The 23,442-nt window shown below is 34.0% G+C and overlaps 1 protein-coding gene across 1 annotated transcript in view; it reads right to left on the minus strand.

Annotated features, from left to right (window-relative positions):
* Window positions 1–399: 399 nt before the first annotated feature.
* Window positions 400–23,442, minus strand: part of LOC133193639 (COMM domain-containing protein 3-like) — a 30,086-nt gene continuing 7,043 nt past the window's right edge. The window contains exons 2-8 of the mRNA XM_061329593.1: window positions 4,897–5,008; window positions 3,796–3,859; window positions 3,578–3,612; window positions 3,006–3,066; window positions 2,660–2,716; window positions 1,274–1,333; window positions 400–709 (exon numbers count right to left, since the gene is read on the minus strand). Coding sequence (XP_061185577.1) covers window positions 650–709; window positions 1,274–1,333; window positions 2,660–2,716; window positions 3,006–3,066; window positions 3,578–3,612; window positions 3,796–3,859; window positions 4,897–5,008 — 449 coding nt within the window. The 3' untranslated portion in view covers window positions 400–649. The remainder of the gene's footprint in view (window positions 710–1,273; window positions 1,334–2,659; window positions 2,717–3,005; window positions 3,067–3,577; window positions 3,613–3,795; window positions 3,860–4,896; window positions 5,009–23,442) is intronic.

The following is a 23,442-nucleotide window of genomic DNA, read 5'->3' on the forward strand; positions in this document are numbered from 1 at the left end:
TGGGATAATATTCCCATGAGTATAAATGCACTGATGAACTCAATGCACAGGAGATTCGGGACTGTAACAGATGCGTGAGGGAGGAAACTGACGATTCAGTTGATTTCACATGGGGGGAGGGGGAGGGCATATATCTACTTCCAGTACTCGTGATATCCATCAAAATCACACAAATTTTGGTAACTTGTTGATAAAATAAAAAAAAAATATTTAACAACATTGGAAAAAACATTCGAATAATACCTCAAATGTTTGCGTTTCTTTTTCCTTCCAGTATATTACACATAATTCATATATATTAGTGTTCAGCTGATAAAAACACAAATTCAATTTATTAGATGTTCAGAATTTTTATTCATTTCTGTATCAACAAAACAAGATAGAAAAAAGAAACAGTAGTTGTTTTCATCAGTTAATATATTTTTATTGTACTTTATTTTATACATTTCATACTTCAAAATGTGATAAAAAATATAATTTTTCAATCTTTACTATCCTAAGCTTTTCACATACATAATGTATTATAGCCCATATTTTTTTTCTAGCCTCCGTCCCTCTTTTATTCATTTTCTTCAGCATGTCTTGTTAAGTTAAACTCTGTTGTGAAATCCTGGCCCATCAATATCATTTATTTACTGAATTCTTAGTTTCATGACTGACTGACACGCTCTAAACACTTGCAGGCATCTTTCAATTTACCAACTAAGTCCTGAAAGCAGAGTTTAATTTTTATGTATAGACAGGAAAATTATGTATTTTTCATATCATTTTGGATGTTGTACATAGATTCTATTATTATCTTATTGAAAAGGTAAATCAAATTGCTTTAAGTGGGAAAAAACTTGTTTATACGTGTATAACTATATGTATGATGTATGCATATGGTGTACTTCAGAAACATCCATAAATGTAAAATAAAATTCATTAAATTATCAGTCTAAAAATGGTATGGCACTCAAATTTTTTTAAAAAAAATAAGCAAAATATATGTTCATGTAAATAAGGGTCATGGGACATAAGCTACAGATAAGGACCTATATTTAACATCTAAATTAAAGAAATCCAGTTTTTAATAAAGATAGACATTATTTAAATTAGCTGCCTTAATTTCCCATATATTAAAAAAAATGTAATATTGTATTTTTTAAATATTCTTAATATTATCCATGAGCCTTAATTAAATTCTGGAATGTACAGTGTATGTACCTTGAATTGAAATTTGATATGTTCATACATTCAGGTAAATACAAACTTTTGTAGCAATTAGTCATACCTGGAGCTGCTCCTGGGAACAGGAAAACTGGACTTCCTGGAGCTCTGTCTTACCTGGAACCTTACAATTGAAAAAAAAAAGAAGTAAAAATGCAAATAATGGGTAAAGAGATCTGTCTCAGTCGAGATATAGTGCATTATACTGATCAAAACCAGTTATACTCAAATTAACTTACAGCTCTACTCTGAGATACAATAACAAAAATATACAAATCTACTGTAGATCACCAAATTTTTACGACACCTTATTTCTGCAAGATAGATGTTTGGTATTTATTTTCGCAAGTTCTGGTTACCGTTTTCATATTCTTCACCCATATAAATATACAAGAGAATGAAATTTTCACGAGCACACTGTCATACATATGTAAGCATAAATAAAATTCTCACAAATAAAAAGTGATTTACAGTATATAAAAGGAATTTATGCTCTTATAGTTTTTAAATATCCAAATGCTGCTTTTCAAACATTTCCTTGTAATGTACATGTACAATATAAAGGGGTTTAAATTTGTGGGTGCATAATATTGCTCCATTTTCCCTTCAGCATCTATTATACATAGGTGGTTTTGAATTTTTGTAAATACATGTATATATGTACTTTAGAAATTATGTCTACAATAAAAAAAATTATTCATCAATTCTGGACTTTGTAGCTTATCATTTGTGTTTGGAAAATATGAATGTAAAGCCCCCAATCCCCCCAAGATATTTTGTCTTAGCCTTACATGTACAAGTTGCTTTATATATTCTTTAGTCATAAGTTAGTGTCAGATGAAAAACAAACCATTTAATAAATAAGACAAAATAAATTCTTTCATGCACAATATTGTTTTAATAGTATACTCCTACATTTCAGTGATTGTTTTAAAATCTCTAAGGCCATTCCAAGTTTTTTCTATGTTTAGCGTCCGTGTGAGCCTTGGTTTTTGACACCCATATCACAAAAAACAAACAAAGTCATGAGTCCTCAAATTGAATATTTTGGTCAAAATCACTGAATTCTGTCAATTTCTCAAAATATTTGTCTACAGTATGTCATATTAGGAATATTGTACGCATTGAATACCTTGATTTTGCTGAAGAATACTAGTAAGTTTTTTCTACGAGTAAAATAGAATAATGAAATCAAATCCTTTGAGTGACATCATTTTTATGACTATAAAGTTTGTGTTTTATTTTTTGGTTTGTGTGTTTTTTGCGAATAGGTAGGTAGGTTTTTGAAAGATGGGTGGACGCTAAACAGAGAAAAAACTTGGAATGGCCTAATATATTGGTGAAACCCTTAAATATATATAACTTAACTCATATGACAACATACAAAGAAGATTTCAATCTCAATTTCAATGAAATAGATATGTGAATTTCTGAGATATAGATTGCTTACCTCTGTTTTCAGGTTTATTAAATACACTGCCTCATTCACTCTCTCAAGATGGTTATTCTACAAAGAAATCAACAAAAAATGTTCAACATTTTTTCCTCATTAAATTTAGTTACTTTCATCTCTGGATACTGTACATAATGAAAATTTTGCCCCCATTTTATTTTTGCCCCTTTTGCCCTCAGCAGTATGCAAACTGAAATTCAAAATAGGGCAAATTCCAACAGAGGCAGAGTTATCTTTATTTTAAAGCAACTAGATCAAATGGGGAAAAATTATTTGCTAGTGTAAAAGAAAGAAAATAACTGTACAAAAATAACCGTTTACCATTTATCTTCCAGTCCCTTACCTTGACGTAGTAATCCAGTCTCCAGTCTACATCTACAATATGAGCAGGTGTCGTACCCACACTGTAATATGATAAACAATATGTATAAGCAAACAGAAGAAATTGTGAAACAGTACCAGTATAGATCCCATACAATTACAGCAATCTGAACAGTTGATGGGTTGTGTTCTGTTGAAAACATTGTTTATTATTCTTTATTCTTGTAACACTTGCAACTTATTTAAAAAATGTTTTCTAAATGTAACATAATCATAATTGGACTTTGACCGTGGAAAACTTAACAAACCTGGTACATTTTATGTGTAATTTTTTACCATATTTGATATACATGGTATTATATATAATTTTTTTTTTATTTGGGGGGGGGGGGGGGGATTGTGAAAACTTACATCTTGCTGTACATGGACTAACTCTGTTTCAGTTATTAAGTACATTTAGATTCTTAAAACAGTCCACATAGAATTCAAAGTTACTCAGTGAATATATTCTTCATATTCGTTGTAGATGAGGCATGAATGATTTGCGCTATGATTTTTAACTGTATTAATACTAAAATGATCCTAAAACTTTACCTGCCAAGAAGGATTTGAAGAGCTGCCTTGTTTTTCTACAAATAATTTGTTGATCAATAATTCATTAAAACAAAACAATGGAAGTAACTCCCAGATAATTTCACTGATATTTTTACATTCTCTGATTTATACAAGTCCTAGAATTCATAGCTTACATATTTGTATCTGATTTGCTATAATATTAAAATATATAGATATTAACATGTTGATCAAGTTACCTGATAAACATCCAACACTTGCTTGATTCTTTCTGGAGGGAATTTACAGTCTTCCAGAAGAGAGCTGAAGAAAGCAAAGCCAAAATAGTCTAAATTTATTTTATTTCAGTTACCTAACAAACTTTAAAAAAAAAATCAATGTAAATCGAAGTGTAAGAAAATGCATCAGACCAGGGTTCTAACTAGAGTTTTTAATTATTCTCCATATTGCAACCTTGAGATCAGAATCCTAATAAATCAAAACTGTGTCCCTTCCCCTACAGAGCTTAAGGAGGAGGAATGTAGTAGTCAGACACATTTGATCACCTGTGTCCCTTCCCCTAAAGAGCTATCAATCCACTTAAGGAGGGAGGAATGTGGCAGTCAGGCACATTTGATCACCTGTGTCCCTTCCTCTAAAGAGCTATCAATCCATTTAAGGAGGGAGGAATGTGGCAGTCAGACACATTTGATCACCTGTGTCCCTCCCCCTAAAGAGCTATCAATCCATTTAAGGAGGGAGGAATGTGGCAGTCAGGCACATTTGATCACCTGTGTCCCTTCCCCTAAAGAGCTATCAATCCATTTAAGGAGGGAGGAATGTGGCAGTCAGACACATTTGATCACCTGTGTCCCTCCCCTTAAAGAGCTATCAATCCATTTAAGGAGGGAGGAATGTGGCAGTCAGACACATTTGATCACCTGTGTCCCTCCCCCTAAAGAGCTATCAATCCATTTAAGGAGGGAGGAACGTGGCAGTCAGACACATTTGATCACCTGTGTCTTTTCCCCTAAAGAGCTATCAATCCATTTAAGGAGGGAGGAATGTGGCAGTCAGACACATTTGATCACCTGTGTCCCTTCCCCTAAAGAGCTATCAATCCATTTAAGGAGGGAGGAATGTGGCAGTCAGACACATTTGATCACCTGTGTCCCTTCCCCTAAAGAGCTATCAATCCATTTAAGGAGGGAAGAATGTGGCAGTCAGACACATTTGATTGCCAGTGGTCAGATAGCTCAGTTGGTAGAGCACCTTACTACAGTTAGGGGCTTCCATTCAAATCCTAGTCTAGTCTGTTACAGTACTAACATACTGTTGAGCTTTGATTTCAATATTTTTACCTCAGGGATTCCGTGTCTTTGTCCTGTTTGGCGGCTTCTATCACCATGGAAACAAGACCAGAATAGGCTTCTTTAACTGTTGTGTGATCTTTCTTGGAAAGTCCTTTCACACCTATAAAGATAAAAAGTGAATACTTCCTTGTGTAACAGGAATGGAAAAATTGCAAAGGTCCAGACCAGGATTTGAAACCATGCCCACTACATCATGGCAACTGGATGCCACATATAAGTTTACACACAATTAATGCAGTCAGCTAGCAGGTATTATAATAATTATAACTAGATGAGATCTCGTTGCGAGCAACGAGTGGGTCTTCCGTCCGATTTTTGAAAAGATGAGATAAGAGTTTGACTGAGATTTTCGTTTAAATATAATGATATAAATAAATTTTTAAGACGAACAATTTTGCTTTAATAATGTTTAGCAAAATATTGGTCATTAAAGGGTTATAGATTAAAGATTTTCGGCCCTTCTTGGCCCCTAATGTGAGAGGACAGCCCCTTTTTCTTGATATCATCTTAAATCTCTCATGATTTTAAACACTTTTTGTTCAACAACTATTCAGAAACTCTTTTTCGTTTCCGAGATACATGCAAAAGAAATATTTAGGGGCCGGCCCTTCAACTTCTTAATGGAGACGTTTAGCAGAAATTGAAAGGTTACATATTGTTCAGAACATTATTGTGAACATCTTTTATTCAATATTGCTTAGCAAAATATTTCCCACTTTCGAGATATAAAGCGTCAAAGATTTAGTATTTCGGCCCCTCATGACCCCTAATTATGTAACATGTGATTTGAATAACATGATATATAGTTGTAGTTTGCTCAGATAAACATTTTTGCTGCAGTAATATTTTACAAAATATTGATCGTTAAAGAGTTACTGATGAAAGACTTTCGGCCCCTCTCGGCCCCGATTTTAAGGGGCCAGTACCTTTTTCTTGATTTCACCTTAAAGCTCTTATGATTTTGAACACATTTTGTTCAACAACTATTCAGAAATTCTTTTTCGTTTCCGAGATATATGCAAAAGAAATATTTAGGGGCCGGCCCTTCAACTCCTTAATGGGGACGTTTAGCAAATATTGAAAGGTTGCATATTGTTTAGAACATTATTTTGAACATCTTTTGTTCAATATTGCTTATCAAAATATTTCCCATTTTCAAGATATAAAGCGTCAAAGATTTAGCATTCTGGCCCCTTATGGCCCCTAATTATGTAACATATGAGATTTTTATTATAATATATAGTTGTAGATTGTTCGGATAAACATTTTTGCTTCAGTAATGTATAACAAAATATTGATCGTTAAAGAGTTATGGATTTAATACTTCTTGCCCTTTTTGGCCCCTAATGTGATGAGTCAGCCCTTCTTTCTTGATATCATATAAAAGATCTAGTAATTCTGCACAATTTCTGTTCAATGTGTTTTAAGAAAATATTCATAGTTTTGAAGATATGATAAAAAATGTCTCGAAAATTCACTTCTGATTCATGTCCTAAATTTTGACCCCTACCGAGCTTCCATTCTAGGCACTTCCAGAAAATTTGAAAACTGAGGTGCACAACTAGAACATGTCCTCTATTGTCACTGAAAATTTCAGCACTCTATCTTTTGTCGTTTTTGAGTTTTTGTGTAGACAAAATGGTCACCAAAAATTTGATTGAAGGGCGATAACCGGAAGTGAATTTCCAAAAATTAAGAAAAATGAATAAGGTTTAGATCATGATACATCATCTCTGAAAATTTCAAGTGAATCCATCCAACCATCTCCGAGAAATCGTCTGCACAAAATTTGGACAGAAAAAAAAATAATAATAATAATAAAAGTGAAAAAGAAACAATAGAATAATAGAAGGGTCTTCCGTTGGAGACGGAAGACCCTAATAATAATAAAAGTGAAAAAGAAACAATACAATAATAGAAGGGTCTTCCGTTGGAGACGGAAGACCCTAATAATAAAGGTAAAAAAGAAACCGAAGAATAATAGAAGGGTCTTCCGCTGAAGACGGAAGACCTTAATAATAATAAGAAACTAGATGCGATCTCGTTGCGAGCAACGAGTGGGTCTTCCGTCCGAATTTTGATAAGATGAGATAAGAATTTGATTGAGATTTTCGTTCAAATATAATGATATAAATAAATTGCTAGGACAAACAACTTCGCCTCAGTAACGTGTAACAATAAATTGATCATTACAGAGTTATAGATTAAAGATTCTCAGCCCCTCTAGCGTATTTTGAGGGACCAGCACCTTTTTCTTGACATCACCTCAAAGCTCTCATGATTTTGAACAATTTTTGTTCAACAACTGTTCAAAAATTCTTTTTTCTTTCCGAGATATTTGCAAAAGAAATATTTAGGGGCCGGTCCTCCAACTCCTTAATGGGGATGTTCAGTAAAAATTAAAAGATAACATTATTTTGAACATCTTTTGTTCAGTATTGCTTATCAAAATATTTCCCACTTTCGAGATATAAAGCATCAAAGATTTAGCATTCTGGCCCCTTATGACCTCTATGACGTAATATCATAATATATAGTTGTGGATTGTTAAGATAAACATATTTTCTTCAGTAATGTATTACACAATATTGATCTTTAAAGAGTTATAGATTAAAGGCTATTCGCCCCTTTCGGTCCATAGTTTGAGGTACCAGACCCTTTTTCTTGATATCACCTTAAAGCTCTCATGATTTTAAACATTTTTTGTTCAACAAATATTCAGAAATTCTTTTTTGTTTCCGAGATATTTGCGAAAGAAATAATTAGGGGCCGGCCCTTCAACTCCTTTAGGGGGACGTTTAGCAAAAATTGAAAGGTTGCGTAGTGTAAAGAACATTATTTTAAACATCTTTCATTCAATACTGCTTATCAAAATATTTCCCACTTTCGAGATATAAAGCATCAAAGATTTAGCATTCTGGCACCTTATGGTCCCTAATTGCTAAACATATGACGTAAATATCATAATATATAGTTGTGGTATATTAAGATAAACATTTTTGCTTCAGTAATGTATAACAGAATATTGATCGTTAAAGAGTTATAGTTTAAAGAATTTTGGCCCCTTTCGGTCCATAGTTTAAGGGGCCAGCCCCTTTTCCTTGATATCACCTTCAAGCTCTCATGATTTTGAACACTTTTTGTTCAACAACTTTTCAGAAATTCTCTTTCATTTCTGAGATATTTGCAAAAGAAATAATTAGGGGCCGGCCCTTCAACTCCTTTAGGGGGACGTTTAGCAAAAATTGAAAGGTTGCATATTGTTTAGAACATTATTTTAAACATCTTTTATTCAATATTGCTTATCAAAATATTTCCCGCTTTCGAGATATAAAGCGTCAGAGATTCAGCATTCTGACCCCTTATGGCCACTAATTATGAAACATATGACGTAAATATCATAATATTTAGTCGTGGATTGTTAAAATAAACATTTTTGCTTCAGTAATGTATAACAAAATATTGATCGTTAAAGAGTTAAGGATTTAAGACTTTTGGCCCCTCTTGACCCTTAATGTAATAAGACAGCCCTTTTTTCTTGATATCATATAAAAGTTCTTATAATTCTGCACAATTTTTGTTATATGTGTTTTTAGAAAATATTCATGGTTTTGAAGATACGATAAAAAATGTCTTGAAAATTCCCTCTTGATTCATGTCCTAGATTTTGACCCCTACCGAGCTTCCATACTAGGCACTTTCGGAAGATTTGAAAGTATAGGTGCACAACTACAACATGTCCTCTATTATCACTGCAAATTAAAGCACTCTAGCTTTTGTCGTTTTTGAGTTTTTGTGTAGACAAAATGGTCACTAAAAATTCGATAAAAGGGCGATAACTTTCGACCGGAAGTGAATTTTCAAAAATTGAAAAAAATGAATAAGGTTTAGATCATGATACATCATCCCTGAAAATTTCAAATGAATCCATCCAAGCATCTCTGAGAAATCGTCTGCACAAAATATGTAAAGAAAATAATAATAATAATAACTAGATGCGATCTCGTTGCGAGCAACGAGTGGGTCTTCCGTCCGATTTTTGATAAGATGAGATAAGAATTTGACTGAGACGTTTGTTCAAATATAATGATATAAATAAATTGTTAAGACAAACAATTTTGCTTCAGTAATCTATAACAAAATGTTTATCATTAAAGATTATAGATTAAAGACTTTCGGCCCGTCTTGGTCCCTATTTTGAGGGGCCAGCCCTATTTTCTTGCTATCTTCTTACAGCTCTCATGATTTTGAACACTTTTTGTTCAACAACTATTCTACATTTTTTTTTCGTTTCTGAAATATCTGCAAAAGAAATAATAGGGGCCGGCCCTTCAACTCCTTAATGGGAACGTTCAGCAAAAATTGAAAGGTAACATATTGTTCAGAACGTTATTGTGAACATCTTTTATTCAATATTGCTTATCAAGATATTTCCCACTTTCGAGATATAAAGCATCAAAGATTTAGCATTCTGGCCCCTAATGTCCCTTTTTAACATCAAAGATTTAGCATTCTGGCCCCTATTGTCCCCTTATAACGAAACATATGATGCCAACAACGTGATATAGTTAAGGAGTGTGAAGATGATCTATTCTGCCTTAGTAATGTATTACAAAATATTGATCGTTTAAGAGTTATTGATGAAAGACTTTTGGCCCCTATCAGCCCTTATTTTGAGGGGCAAGTCCCTTTTTCTTGATATCACCTTAAAGCTCTTATGATTTTGAACACTTTTTGTTCAACAACTATTCAGAAATTCTTTTTCGTTTCCAATATATGTGCAAAAGAAATATTTAGGGGCTGGCCCTTCAACTCCTTAATGGAGACGTTTAGCAAAAATTCAAAGGTTACATATTGTTCAGAACATTATTGTGAACATCTTTTATTCAATATTGCTTAGCAAAATATTTCCCACTTTCGAGATATAAAACGTCAAAGATTTAGTATTTCTGCCCCTCATGACCCCTAATTATGTAACATGTGATTTGAATAACATAATATATAGTTGTAGTTTGCTCAGATAAACATTTTTGCTGCAGTAATATTTTACAAAATATTGATCGTTAAAGAGTTATTGATGAAAGACTTTCGGCCCCTCTTGGCCCCGATTTTTAGGGGTCTGCCCCTTTTTCTTGATTTCACCTTAAAGCTCTTATGATTTTGAACACATTTTGTTCAACAACTATTCAGAAATTCTTTTTCATTACTGAGATATATGCAAAAGAAATATTTAGGGGCCGGCCCTTCAACTCCTTAATGGGGATGTTGAGCAAATATTGAAAGGTTGCATATTGTTTAGAACATTATTTTAAACATTTTTTGTTCAATATTGCTTATCAAAATATTTCCCACTTTCGAGATATAAAACGTCAAAGATTTAGCATTCTGGCCCCTTATGGCCCCTAATTATGTAACATATGAGATTTTTATTATAATATATAGTTGTAGGTTGTTCAGATAAACATTTTTGCTTCAGTAATGTATAACAAAATATTGATCGTTAAAGAGTTATGGATTTAAGACTTTTTGCCCCTTTTGGCCCCTAATATGATGAGTCAGCCCTTTTTTCTTGATATCGTATAAAAGATATAGTAATTCTGCACAATTTCTGTTCAATGTGTCTTAAGAAAATATTCATAGTTTTGAAGATATGATAAAAAATGTCTCGAAAATTCACTCCTGATTCATGTCCTAAATTTTGACCCCTACCGAGCTTCTATACTAGGCACTTCCAGAAAATTTGAAAACTGAGGTGCACAACTAGAACATGTCCTCTATTATCACTGAAAATTTCAGCACTCTAGCTTTTGTCGTTTTTGAGTTTTTGTGTAGACAAAATGGTCACTAAAAATTCGATTAAAGGGCGATAACTTCCGACCGGAAGTGAATTTCCAAAAAATAAAAAAAAATGAATAAGGTTTAGATCATGATACATCATCTCTGAAAATTTCAAGTGAATCCATCCAACCATCTCTGAGAAATCGTCTGCACAAAATTTGGACAGAAAAAAATAATAATTAATAATAACTAGAGCAAAGCTCGTTGCAAAGCAACGAGTGGGTCTTCCTTCTTAGCTTGTAAGTTGACGTCGTAATGAAAGGATAAATATTTGTTTAATTTCCACCTAAAGGTTACATGTTTCTATTTAGATTGTCAACTTTGCTAACATTCTCTTTCTTCTTTGACCCAAATATCAAGAGACCTCATCTCCGGAACTCTGAATCTGGAGTGAGCATGAGGATATATAATTCAACTGTACTCTCTCCAACAGTACTCCTGAAATTGTATCCAAAACACTAATACCCCCAGACCCTCATTTCTTGAACTTTGACTTTTGATTTTTAATTTCTAGACTTTTCTATTCATCTAACATCTTTGATGCAATCATGTTAGTAACACGTGTCATACTACAGAATCATCAGTGTTTTGCTACATCACTGACATAATAATTTCTTGACAAAACATTTACACAGCATAACTACATAGTATGTAATCCAAATGTGTTACTGATTGAGGATATCTATTCTTTGACAATCAGTAAGTAGAAAAATACTCTTACAAGAAATGCACAGGGATGATTTCAGTAAGACACGGTGTCACTTGTGGAAAATTTTAACATAACATCTTTTTTAGCCTTTAACTTAAAAGTTAAACTTAATTATCTCAAAAACCGATATCTAAATACATGTACCATTTATATGATGAAGTGAGTTGGTACTCCCAACCCCTTATTCTTTAAGTTTTTTACCCTGCATGGTTATTTGGAGTCATTGGATATCTTGATGTTTAATCTTGGTCCAGTTGAAATTGAGAAAAAATGGTTTTATTGTACTTCTTGGGTTCATTTATTCAAATGTTTTACAAGGGGGGAAAAAGACACATATATTTAAATTTTTGTATATTACACATATATTCAAGTAATTTTTTTTTAATAAGAATTCATTAAAAATATTTGAATCCATTGAAGTTGATTGCAGTAGATATAATGTGAATTATGAGCCTAAGACACAACAAGCAAATTTAAAGAATAGTGGTCTCATTCTGTCATTTGTCCACTGAAAAAGTTTGATGATAATAGGCCTGAAACTGTTCAAAATATGCCTCTAAATCATTTTGAAATAGAATGGCTGCAAAATTTAAAAAGTAGGTAACCATGAACTACTTTTGAGTCAACATGATACGAGGTCCTTAGATGCATCAACTGAGATTTGATGATCCTAGTCCTTATAGTAAGCAAAATATCAACATTTTAATACCATGTAATTTTTGGTCAACTTTGAAGTGACCTTGAGACCAAGCCCTTTGTCCCAGAGCGATTCCCTGTGCAAATTTTAATCTACAATATATCCTCATCCTTTTGTGAAAGTTTGGTGATAATCTGCCTAGTGGTTCTTGAGAAGACGATTTTTTAGCAACCAGTACTTTTGGTTTTATTTACCTAATTATCTCCCCTTGTTTAAGGGTCATAACCCTAAGTTTACTATAAAAGGGAGCCCTTGGGCCATGGATACACTGTGACAAATTTGACAATAATTGGCCAAGGGGTTCTTGAGTTATGGCCCATATTCTAACAAGAGGCCCATGGGCCACAATGCTCACCTGAGTTACTTTGGCCCTGCTGTTCTTCACCAGACCCTCCCTCCCTTGTAATACTTATTGCGGCTCCATCCTACCCCCGGGGGCCTAGATTTGAAAAATTGGAATCTACACTACCCCAGGATGATTCCACATATGTTTCAGTTGTCTGGCCCAGTGGTTCTTGAGAAGAAGATTTTTGAAGATTTTGCCTATATATTTTAAACTATGATTCCCTATTGTGGCCCCGCCCTACCCGCGGGGGCCATGATTTGAAGAATTTAGAATCTACACTACCCCAGGATGCTTCCACATAAGTTTCAGCTTTTCTGGCCCAGTGGTTCTTGAGAAGAAGATTTTTAAAGATTTTGCCTATCTATTTCAATGTAAAACTTTGATTCCCTATTGTGGCCCCGCCCTACCCCCGGGGGCCATGATTTGAAGAATTTAGAATCTACACTACCCCAGGATGCTTCCACATAATTTTCAGCTTTTCTGGCCCTGTGGTTCTTGAGAAGATTTTTTAATGACCCCACCCTATTTTTGTCTTCTCTTGATTATCTCCCCTTGTAAAGGGGGTTGGTCCTTCATTTTAACAAACTCTCCTTCACCCAAGGATGCTGTGTACCAACTTTGGTTAAATTTGGCTCAGTGGTTCTTGAGAAGAAGATGAAAATATGAAAAGTTTACAGACGGACGGACAGACAGACAGACAGATGGACAGACGACGGACAACTCGTGATCAGAAAAGCTCACTAAAGCTTTCAACTCAGGTGAGCTAAAAAGTTTAAGTACACCGCACAAATGGCCATAGCATTAGCTCTTTGAGCCTTTGGCTCACAAGAGCTAAAAAGATAAAAAGAATTATGTATCTTAGAGTTGTCTATTTGTAATCAAAGTTATAATGAAATCAGACCAATTTCTTGAAATAAAAAATTGCACTGTTGTAGTGCAAAAAAATTAATGATATTTTACATGTCCCTACAATATTCAAGAGAGGGCATGTTGCAAAATTTTGAATTAAATTAGAGGGGTTATGACTGTTTCATCGCTAATTATAGATGATCAATGCGAAAACACAAAGTTGAGAATTGCAATGTCATTGAAAGTCTTGGAGATCACTGAGCTATTAAAAAATTATTTCTTCAGACAGGTCATTTTTCAAAGTGCACGGTAAATTTTCCTTAAATCAATGTGTCCGCAAACTTTTCTAACAATCCTCTTCATTTACATGCCCTTAGCACTGAAGTCATTTGAAATATGCACATATGTTAACATTTGTTGTTGTATATGCCAAAATAGCAGTTCTCTCTAAATTTTTTTTTGTAAAAATACATATATTACAAGTTCTTAATGTATTAAGGCTTGATGTTTCCATAATCCTAGATGGAAGGACTTTTATCCTTGTGTGACTGTTTAAATTTCACTATGCTGCTTTTTCTTCGTCATCTCCAAACAGATGCTCTTCTGGCAAATATGGTCATGCTTGGTATCAAATTTCAGTTATCAGATGGCAGTCACACCTATCCAAAAGAAATTGAAATTTCTCATTTAAAATAAAAAAAAAAACTGTACAACTTATAAATGATAAATAGCGATGTTAATTTTACTCGGACAGCTAAGTCGCACAGTCAGAGGCTTTAGTCAAATGAAAGTCGAGTACTCGTTGAAATTTAAATTAATTTTTCATGTCATTTTCCTTTTTGTCTTTAAGAGACTGCTAGCCTGTACAATATTTAAACTACGTTATAACCATTATACAACAAATTATTGAATCATTAACATTTTCGTAGTAATAAATATATGTATCAAATGTATTTGATTTCAAATATAATATTTACTGCCAGTGGGTTTTTTTCAGTACTTTGAGACTGGGGGCTGGGGCAATCAGAATTGGGAATTTCAGCATCAATTAGGCTAAATTGGGAATCTCCCAGAAAGCCCAATCACTTAAAAAGCTTTGTCAAAAAGCTTTGTTTTTGTCTTTGTATTACTTTAAAAAACAATTGTTATAACTAATCAAGACTATTCTTGGTATGGATTATCTAATTACTTGCATCAAGAACAATAGTGGTATGAATTATCTAATTATGAAGAAATCCAACTTGGCTGAGGTGGCAGAGGATAGTTTTTTTTAATGCCAAACATGTGCCGAGGGGGTACACATATACATGCGATCCATAAAAACATGTACATGGGGACAGTTTTCCAGGGGCTAATTAATTACACTTCATATGCCCATGGCTCACAAATTATGTCAACAAATTACATGTAATCTGCCTAGTAGAGTGCACATGTACCAAAAATGCACCTGGGGTCTCCCCAAATTTTGGCTTCTTTTTCCAAGATTTGGGCCTCAGTCGCACCCATACAACCCATCCCCAGGCCCGAGCGAGCAGGATAAAACACCCAGTAGTCTGTAAATCAATGCATGCCCTAATGAAAATTCACCAATTGATATGGGGCCATTCACCTTCACTCTGAGATATAAACCTTCTTCTAAGGCCTACTGCTTTTCAGCTGAATTTCCTCTGCAACGGACCACGTGTCTTAGGTTCGCATTTACAACTCTGTATATGATAAGCGTCATAGTGACACCTACAAGTTGCACATCATTTTTTTCAGCAAGCACTTTGCTACACTGCAAATGTGTCCCATAATTATTCTAATTATTTTTCTACATAAAATATCACATCAAACAGGGGATATCTCAATTCTTTAAGAAATTTGACCGGGTCTTTAGTACGAAACTATCCCCTGCCACCTTTAACTTTCAAAGTTTGCTTTTTAATTAAAATAACTTTCCATATTTAGAAAGTGCAATCAATTCTGAGTAAAAATATACTAAATATGTCTTATTTCAATGAAAAATAAAAAAGTTAGAGGCAAATAAGTGACCCCACCAATTGTCGGTCAACCACCTTAACCCCATATTCTTTGTGTTACTTCAAAAATGACCAACTCCTACAATCCAAAAGAATCTATTTCTTATCAAAACAGTGTTTAATGGTAACTTTCATCAATTTCAAATGCAGCTACATATAAAAAATTCAATAAGAATTGCATGCCTTGATGAAATGTACTCACATGAAACACATACTCTCCTATTTTGAGAAATCCCATTTTACCTCTTAATTGCTTGAATTTACACATCTATAGCTTGTTTGCAAAAAGAAAACCTAATCTATTTTTCAGGATATTTATTGTAATATACAAAAACCCCTCTTGCATCAAAGGTTCAAGAAGAAGTGTCCTGAAAATTGCAGTTATCTACCCTACCCCTCCAACCATTACCTGATTCTATAGAAAATATACTGTGGAAATTTGATTTTACTGACTGTCCTTTTTCTGAGTATATTTCCATTCAATTTCAATGTATCTGAGTGATCAAATACATGCATTTGATTCCCTTGAATAATTAAAGTGATCATCCTGTCCTTACTTGGCATTTGTGAGTAAATTTCAGGTGTTTAGTAGAATCCAATAATTACATGAAAATGTACATATTTCTGATATTTTGTTCATTAAATATGCAAAAAGACCATCTGTTTTGTTACAATTTAAAAAAAAAATATATTATCTATATGAAAATAATGAAAAAATTAAGTTCTATCACATTATATAAGACAAATGAGGGGGAAAATGAAGGGGAGGGGGGTATTTTTTTATGTAATTATCAATAGTAAGATGGGTCTAATTTGAAAAAAAAATTAAAGCACAGCAATTCTTTGAATAAATGTGGTTCTGTGAACTGATATTTTTGCATACTGATTCATTCTTTTCTCAAAATAATGATATTTAGTGAAAATACATGTAACAAGAGGCCCATGGGCCACATCGCTCACCTGAGTAACTTTAGCCATGCTGTTCTTAACCAGATTTCCCCTCTTGTAATACTTATTGTGGGCCCGCCCTACCCCCGGGGGTCATGATTTTTACAATTAAGAATCTCCACTACCCAAGGATGCTTCCACATAAGTTTCAGCTTTTCTGGCCTAGTGATTCTTGAGAAGAAGATTTTCAAAGATTTTTCCTTTATATTTCAATGTTAAACTTGGATTCCCTATTGTGGCCCCGCCCTACTCCCAGGGGTCATGATTTTTATTATTTAGAATCTCCACTACCCCAGAATGCTTCGACATAAGTTTCAACTTTTCTGGCCTTGTGGTTCTTGAGAAGAAGATTTTTAAAGATTTTTCTTACATATTTCAATGTAAAACTTGGATTCCCTATTGTGGCCCCGCCCTACTCCCGGGGGTCATGATTTTTATCTTTTAGAATCTCCACTACCCCAGAATGCTTCCACGTAAGTTTCAGCTTTTCTGGCCTAGTGGTTCTTGAGAAGAAGATTTTTTAAAGATTTTTCCTTTATATTTCAATGTAAAACTTGGATTCTCTATTGTGGCCCCACCCTTCCCTTGGGGGTCATGATTTTTACAATTTAAAATCTCCACTACCCCAGAATGCTTCCATATAAGTTTCAGCTTTTCTGGCCTAATGGTTTGTGAGAAGAAGATTTTTAAAGATTTTTCCTTTATATTTCAATGTAAAACTTGGATTCCCTATTGTGGCCCCGCCCTACCCCCGGGGGTCATGATTTTAACAATTTAGAATCTCCACTACCCAAGGATGCTTCCACATAAGTTTCAGCTTTTCTGGCCTTGTGATTCTTGAGAAGAAGATTTTTAAAGATTTTTCTTATGTATTTCAATGTAAAACTTGGATTCCCTATTGTGGCCCCGCCTTATCCCCGGGGGTCATGATTTTTACAATTTAGAATCTCCACTACCCCAGGATGCTTCCACATAAGTTTCAGCTTTTCTGGCCTAGTGATTCTTGAGAAGAAGATTTTTAAAGATTTTTCTTACATATTTCAATGTAAAACTTGGATTCCCTATTGTGGCCCCGCCTACCCCCGGGGGTCATGATTTTAACAATTTAGAGTCTCCACTACCCCAAGATGCTTCCACATTAGTTTCAGCTTTTCTGGACTTGTGATTCTTGAGAAGAAGATTTTTAAAGATTTTTCTTACATATTTCAATGTAAAACTTGGATTCCCTATTGTGGCCCCGCCCTTCCCCCGGGGGTCATGATTTTAACAATTTAAAATCTCCACTACCCCAGGTTGCTTCCACATAAGTTTCAGCTTTTTTGTCCCAGTGGTTCTTGAGAAGAAGATTTTTTAATGACCCCACTCTATTTTTGTCTTTTCTTGATTATCTCCCCTTGTAAGGGGACTTGGCACTTTATTTTAACAATTTAAACTCCCCTTCACCTAAGGATACTTTGTACCAAGTTTGGTTGAAATTGGCCCAGTGGTTCTTGAGAAGAAGTTGAAAATGTGAAAAGTTTACAGACGGACGGACGGACGGACAGACAGACGGACGGATGACGGACAACGGGTGATCAGAAAAGCTCACTTGAGCTTTTAGCTCAGGTGAGCTAAAAAAGAATAAGTTTATAATTTGTAATTTCAGTGATATCGCAATAACTGAGCCCCTTTAATTTTAATTAATACTAAGTGATTGCATCAAAATTTGATAAAATATATGTGACAGTGCCCAAACTATTATTTTCAAACAAATAAATTTTTCTCAGACAAAAATTGCCTTACTCTGTTAAGATTTGTTATGCTGATGCTTCAAACTCTTTGAAAATGTGTACTGGGAAAGGTTTACCCCCCTTGTGTTTAGGTCTCTCTACCTAAATGAATAAGAGTCAAATAAAAGAAATATGGTGAGTTTTGAAAATGGCATACATCAATAAACTTATTTAGAGAAGAATTAGACTAAATTACATATTTCTGAAAATTGGTGTTTTCTTGAAGGTGGCAGAGGATAGTTTTTTTAAATGCCGAACATGTGCCGAGGGGGTACACATATACATGCGATCCATAAAAACATATACATGGGGACAGTTTTCCAGGGGCTAATTAATTACACTTTATATGCCCATGGCTCACAAATTACGTCAACAAATTACATGTAATTTGCCTAGTAGAGTGCACATGTACCAAAAATACACCTGGGGTCTCCCCAAATTTTGGCTTGTTTTTCCAAAATTTGGGCCTCAGTCGCACACATACAACCTGTCCCCAGGCCCGAGCGAGCAGGATAAAACACCCAGTAGTCTGTAAATCAATGCATGCCCTAATGAAAATTCACCAATTGATATGGGGCCATTCACCTTCCCTCTGAGATACACACCTTCTTCTAAGGCCTACTGCTTTTCAGCTGAATTTCCTCTGCAACGGACCACGTGTCTTAGGTTCGCATTTACAACTCTGTATATGATAAGCGTCATAGTGACACCTACAAGTTGCACATCATTTTTTTCAGCAAGCACTTTGCTACACTGCAAATGTGTCCCATAATTATTCTAATCATTTTTCTACATAAAATATCACATCAAACAGGGGATATCTCAATTCTTTAAGAAATTTGACCGGGTCTTTAGTACGAAACTATCCCCTGCCACCTGAACAACAAAACCTGCTTGAAAAACATGCAATAAACAAACTAAATTTGATCACATATTTTGTAAGTTTTTCTTTGGGAAAACTTTACATTTTGGGAAAATACAGGCATATTTTCAATTGGGACTGGGGCCAAATTTCAGCCCCAACCCTGAAGTCGGCCCTAAAAAAATCACTGACTGCACATTTTATCTATATACAGAACATCAAATGCTCGTATTCATCCTTTCTTTTCCTGCTGCTAGTACATGTACCCGTTATTGATTTCTTACCTGAAGCCATTTGAATGCGTCTTATCAGTGACCCGTGATTGTTAAACAATTAAAGTGTAACTCTTATAAAAACAAAATTTTAATTATGAGATTTTTTGCATTCAATCAATACAATTTAAAAATGATTGATATTAATATCAGAAAGAAACACCTTTGAATTATGCTCATAACCATTCCCCAATTTACATGTATTTATAAAGTTTTATTATTCTTCATTAATTGGTAGTTGCATTATATGAGATCTGAGATCTTACGAAATTGCAGGTTGAAACTTTACAATTTGGATCTGACATCTTTTAAAGTATGCCAATGCATGTTTGTCGAACAACAAAATTCCTTTGAACAATTAACAAAGACTGGTTAAGCCTTTCCCTGAGTTTGAACACTGATACGTTAATAAATGAACTGAGCAGATCCAATTTTTTTTTAAAATTGAATTTAAGAGTAGCAAATTTTAAACGAACAACCAATTTAACAAATTTTAGTCGATAGTCAATATGATTGAATGATAGTCGAGTACTCAAATATTCATTGACACCCCTAATGAAACCACAAACAGAGTTTAAAGATACTGTCACATTTTCCGTGTATTATTTGTAAAAAGTACTCTATTAAATAGATGTTTACATGCAGTCAATTTTGAGGATGTAATTACAAAATATAATATAAAAATAGGGATTAATTAGGAGTTTTTTTTTTCATGATTTCACAAAGGAAATGCACATAATTATACATGTAAAAAATTTATTAGGGATGGCAATGGTCAACTGGGTAACCATCTAATCAGTCAGAAATATAGTAACCGTTTAGTATGGGATGACGGGTTATGATTTTCATAACCGGTTAGTCGGTATTTTTTGTATATGTACTTTTTCAATAATATACCAGTATACATATTTTTTTAAAAAAATTACCACTTAGATCATGCAGATAGCATGTGTAAAACTAGTCTCATTCAAGCAGATGCTTGACTGTCTCCATAAACTCCTGCTCATTGGAGTTTATGGAGACAGACAAGCATCTGCTTGAACAAGATTAGTTTAAAACTGAAAAGTTGCTATCGACTTAGGCCAAATAAAAAAATATGTGTGGTTCCGGTTACATCTCCAAACAAATTAGGGTAGGTAGGTAGTTTTTTTAACGTCAAAAATATCATTGAATGTTCTTGAATTAACTATTGGTGATATTGGTGAGATAATACTATTGCTTTCTTTCAAGTGGTGATATTTGTAACTGACAAAACACTTGTACTGTGTGTTGAAACGATGTTGTCAAAGAAGGCCACCATTGCTGAAACTAAAACTAATACTGGAGCCAATGAGGGAAATTGGGGAAAATTCCGGAAATTTGAAAATTGTCAAAAAAAGTTTAGGGTCGGGGGTATAAAATAGGGACGGTCGGGTAACCGGAACCACACATATTTTTTTATTTGGCCTTATTAAATTATTCACAATATACAGCCACTGTGAAAACAAATCCCCATTATTTTGTCATTACAGTAAAACATGCTTATAAGTGCCAGGGACAAATAATTTTGATTCATTATAAATGTATTCATTTTTCAGTTTAGTTTTCAGTATGTTTTAAAACCACAGGGAATGAAAATCACTTCACTATACGCTTCAATTCCTTATTTAAGTCTGTTCGCAGTAAGCGTGTTTTACTGTATAACCCAAATACCACTCTAAGTTTACATACCCCAATCATAAAAAATTCTATTTTCTAATTTCAAGAACTAATTTTTTACTAAACAATGTTTTACATGGTAATTAATCTAGTTCATTATCTGTAATGGTAGCCTAGTTGTAGGGCATTCATTTTGTAATCAGGAGGCCTGGGCTTGATTCTCATTTGCTGTGTCAAACCTAAGACATAAACATACAGGTAATGAAGGTTCCTTCACCAAGCGCCAAGCATTAGAATGAAAGTCAAAGGTTTTTCAGATGAGACCTTAAAAACCTCACAGTAGATGTTGGGACAATAAAGAACCCTCACTGCTCAATGGGCCTTAGTGCCAAGTATTAAGGTTTATGTCTGAAGCCCTTCACCAGTATGTGGTAATGTCTCTATACGAGAGAAAAATTCTCAAGTAAGATGTAAAACAACATACAATCAATCAAAGTGTCAGTAAGAAGCTGATCCTTATGTCGCAGGTTCGAATCCCACAGCTGGATGTGGATAGTGTTAAATCCAGACCCTAAAAAGGGCATGGTAATCCAATAATCAAAAGGGCACTTTACGCCGCGACAAGTTTTCATGAGGGCACTTTTTTAACGTCTTTGAGATTATAAATATTTTCTTTATCATGTTTATGTACTTAAATTATTATTTAATACTGAAATCTTTAGTTATACAAGTATCTAAAAGAAAAATTTATAAATCTGTCAGCTTAATTCATTTAATACACACTGAGAGGGCAATTATTGCCAAAATTGAAATTCAAATTTTTTAATCAAGAAATTAGTATGGTTATCAAGGTTATGATTAAAAAGTAATAGGTGTGAATCTTTTTGTCACTTGCTCAAGAATTATTTTAGTCTGGGGTATGATTTTTTTCCCTTCCTTTAATATTGTTATTTGTGTATGAGGTAAATAACAGAACAAAATTGCAAAGGGGGGAGGGGGCTACTTGGATAATAAATGTAGAGGGCATTCTCTTTATTTTGAAAATAATCTATCAACAAAATCAAGTGAAAACTGATTATACCAAAAAATTAAACTTGAAATAATATATAAATTTGTTAAAACTTTTTTCTGGCTTAGAAACATTGAGCCTCTGGGTGTCAACTCAAAAAGTAGAACACAGAATCATTGAACATGTTGAAAGAAACTAACTTCATACTTTGTTGTTTCCTAGCCCATTTCACACATAATATTCAGGTTTTTTTTGGTACTGTACATTGTAAGTTGACTTAATTCATCAGCAGTTTTATTTTTCACATTTCTTCATCAACTCTGTTTTTTCTACTTTCAATTTAAAAAGAAACGATCCTGATTTAAAATGTGTAACATTTTAATTTACAAATTAATCTATCTTTGACATTGGGCTAATTCTTGCATAATCAATGCAATCAAATGATATTTTCTCGTGTTATCTCTTATACCCTAACAGCCTGAGGCATGTTACCTGGCCAGGTGGCTGTGTGCGTTCAAGCGAGAAGTGATTTCCTGTCCTGAATTCACACCTTTGCGTGCATTAAATAAACAAAGGGGCTACTCAGCATGCACTGAATAAACAAAGCCGCTAATCCATCTTGCCTCTGCTAGGCACATTTATATATTTTTGCAAGGAAAAAAGGGCATGGCGCTGGAAAAAAGGGCATGGCGCCGAGAGAAAAGGGCATGGCGCCGCGCCATGCTAGTTTGCTTTAGATTTAACACTAGTGGAGATAGGTTTCTCGGATGAAACCGTATGAACCGAGGTTCCGTGTCACAGAAGGTGCTGGCACGAAAAAGATCCCTCACTTCCCAAAGGCCGTAAGTGTCAAGTACAGGTCTATATTTGCAGGCCTCCACCAGCAAGTGGTGGCATAATAATATGACTAAAAAAAATTTGAAGGGGCAATAAACAAAACACAAATCAATCCTGCAGTCTTATCACAGAAATAATTCAAACTTTTATGTATAAATATATTTCCAAATTTCTTTTGCAATTTAACTGAGTGACATTTTTGAGATTTTCCAATAATAATACACATTTACTAACTGGGTTCGAGGGCAACATGTGTTTTGTTGGACCCAAGAACCAAACTGTTTGCCTGAGGCCATTAGGCCGAAGGGAAACAGTTTGGTTCAAGGGGTCAGCAAATTGCATTTTACCCCGAGAACACGGTCAATAAATGTTTTGTTATATCTTTTACTTTCTTTTTTTGTTTGACATACATGTATTTTGTAGTGGCTTCCGTGATGTAAATTTCCTTTACCAGCACTGAGGTAAAACTCTGTCAATTCCGTAACTTTCGAACACCAACGAATGCAAATGAGATTTAACTAATCCCGCGCATACTGTAATATGTAAGCAGTCCAATGATCTCATCGACAGGTTCAATATCTCACTTTGCGGTTCAACATAGATTTTTTATGATTGCTCATAAAACCTTGGAAATGTTAGACATTTTGAGTGTACACTGGTATAGATTTATATAAGAACAAATTTTTAAAGGTATAACAAATTATAATATTAATTAAGGCCCTAGCTATAACAGCTATTC

Source organism: Saccostrea echinata, unplaced genomic scaffold (assembly GCF_033153115.1).
Source record: "Saccostrea echinata isolate AGI-Se365-2 ecotype Australia unplaced genomic scaffold, CSIRO_AGI_Sech_v1 ptg000028l, whole genome shotgun sequence".
In the NCBI taxonomy this organism is placed as follows: Eukaryota; Metazoa; Mollusca; class Bivalvia; order Ostreida; family Ostreidae; genus Saccostrea; species Saccostrea echinata.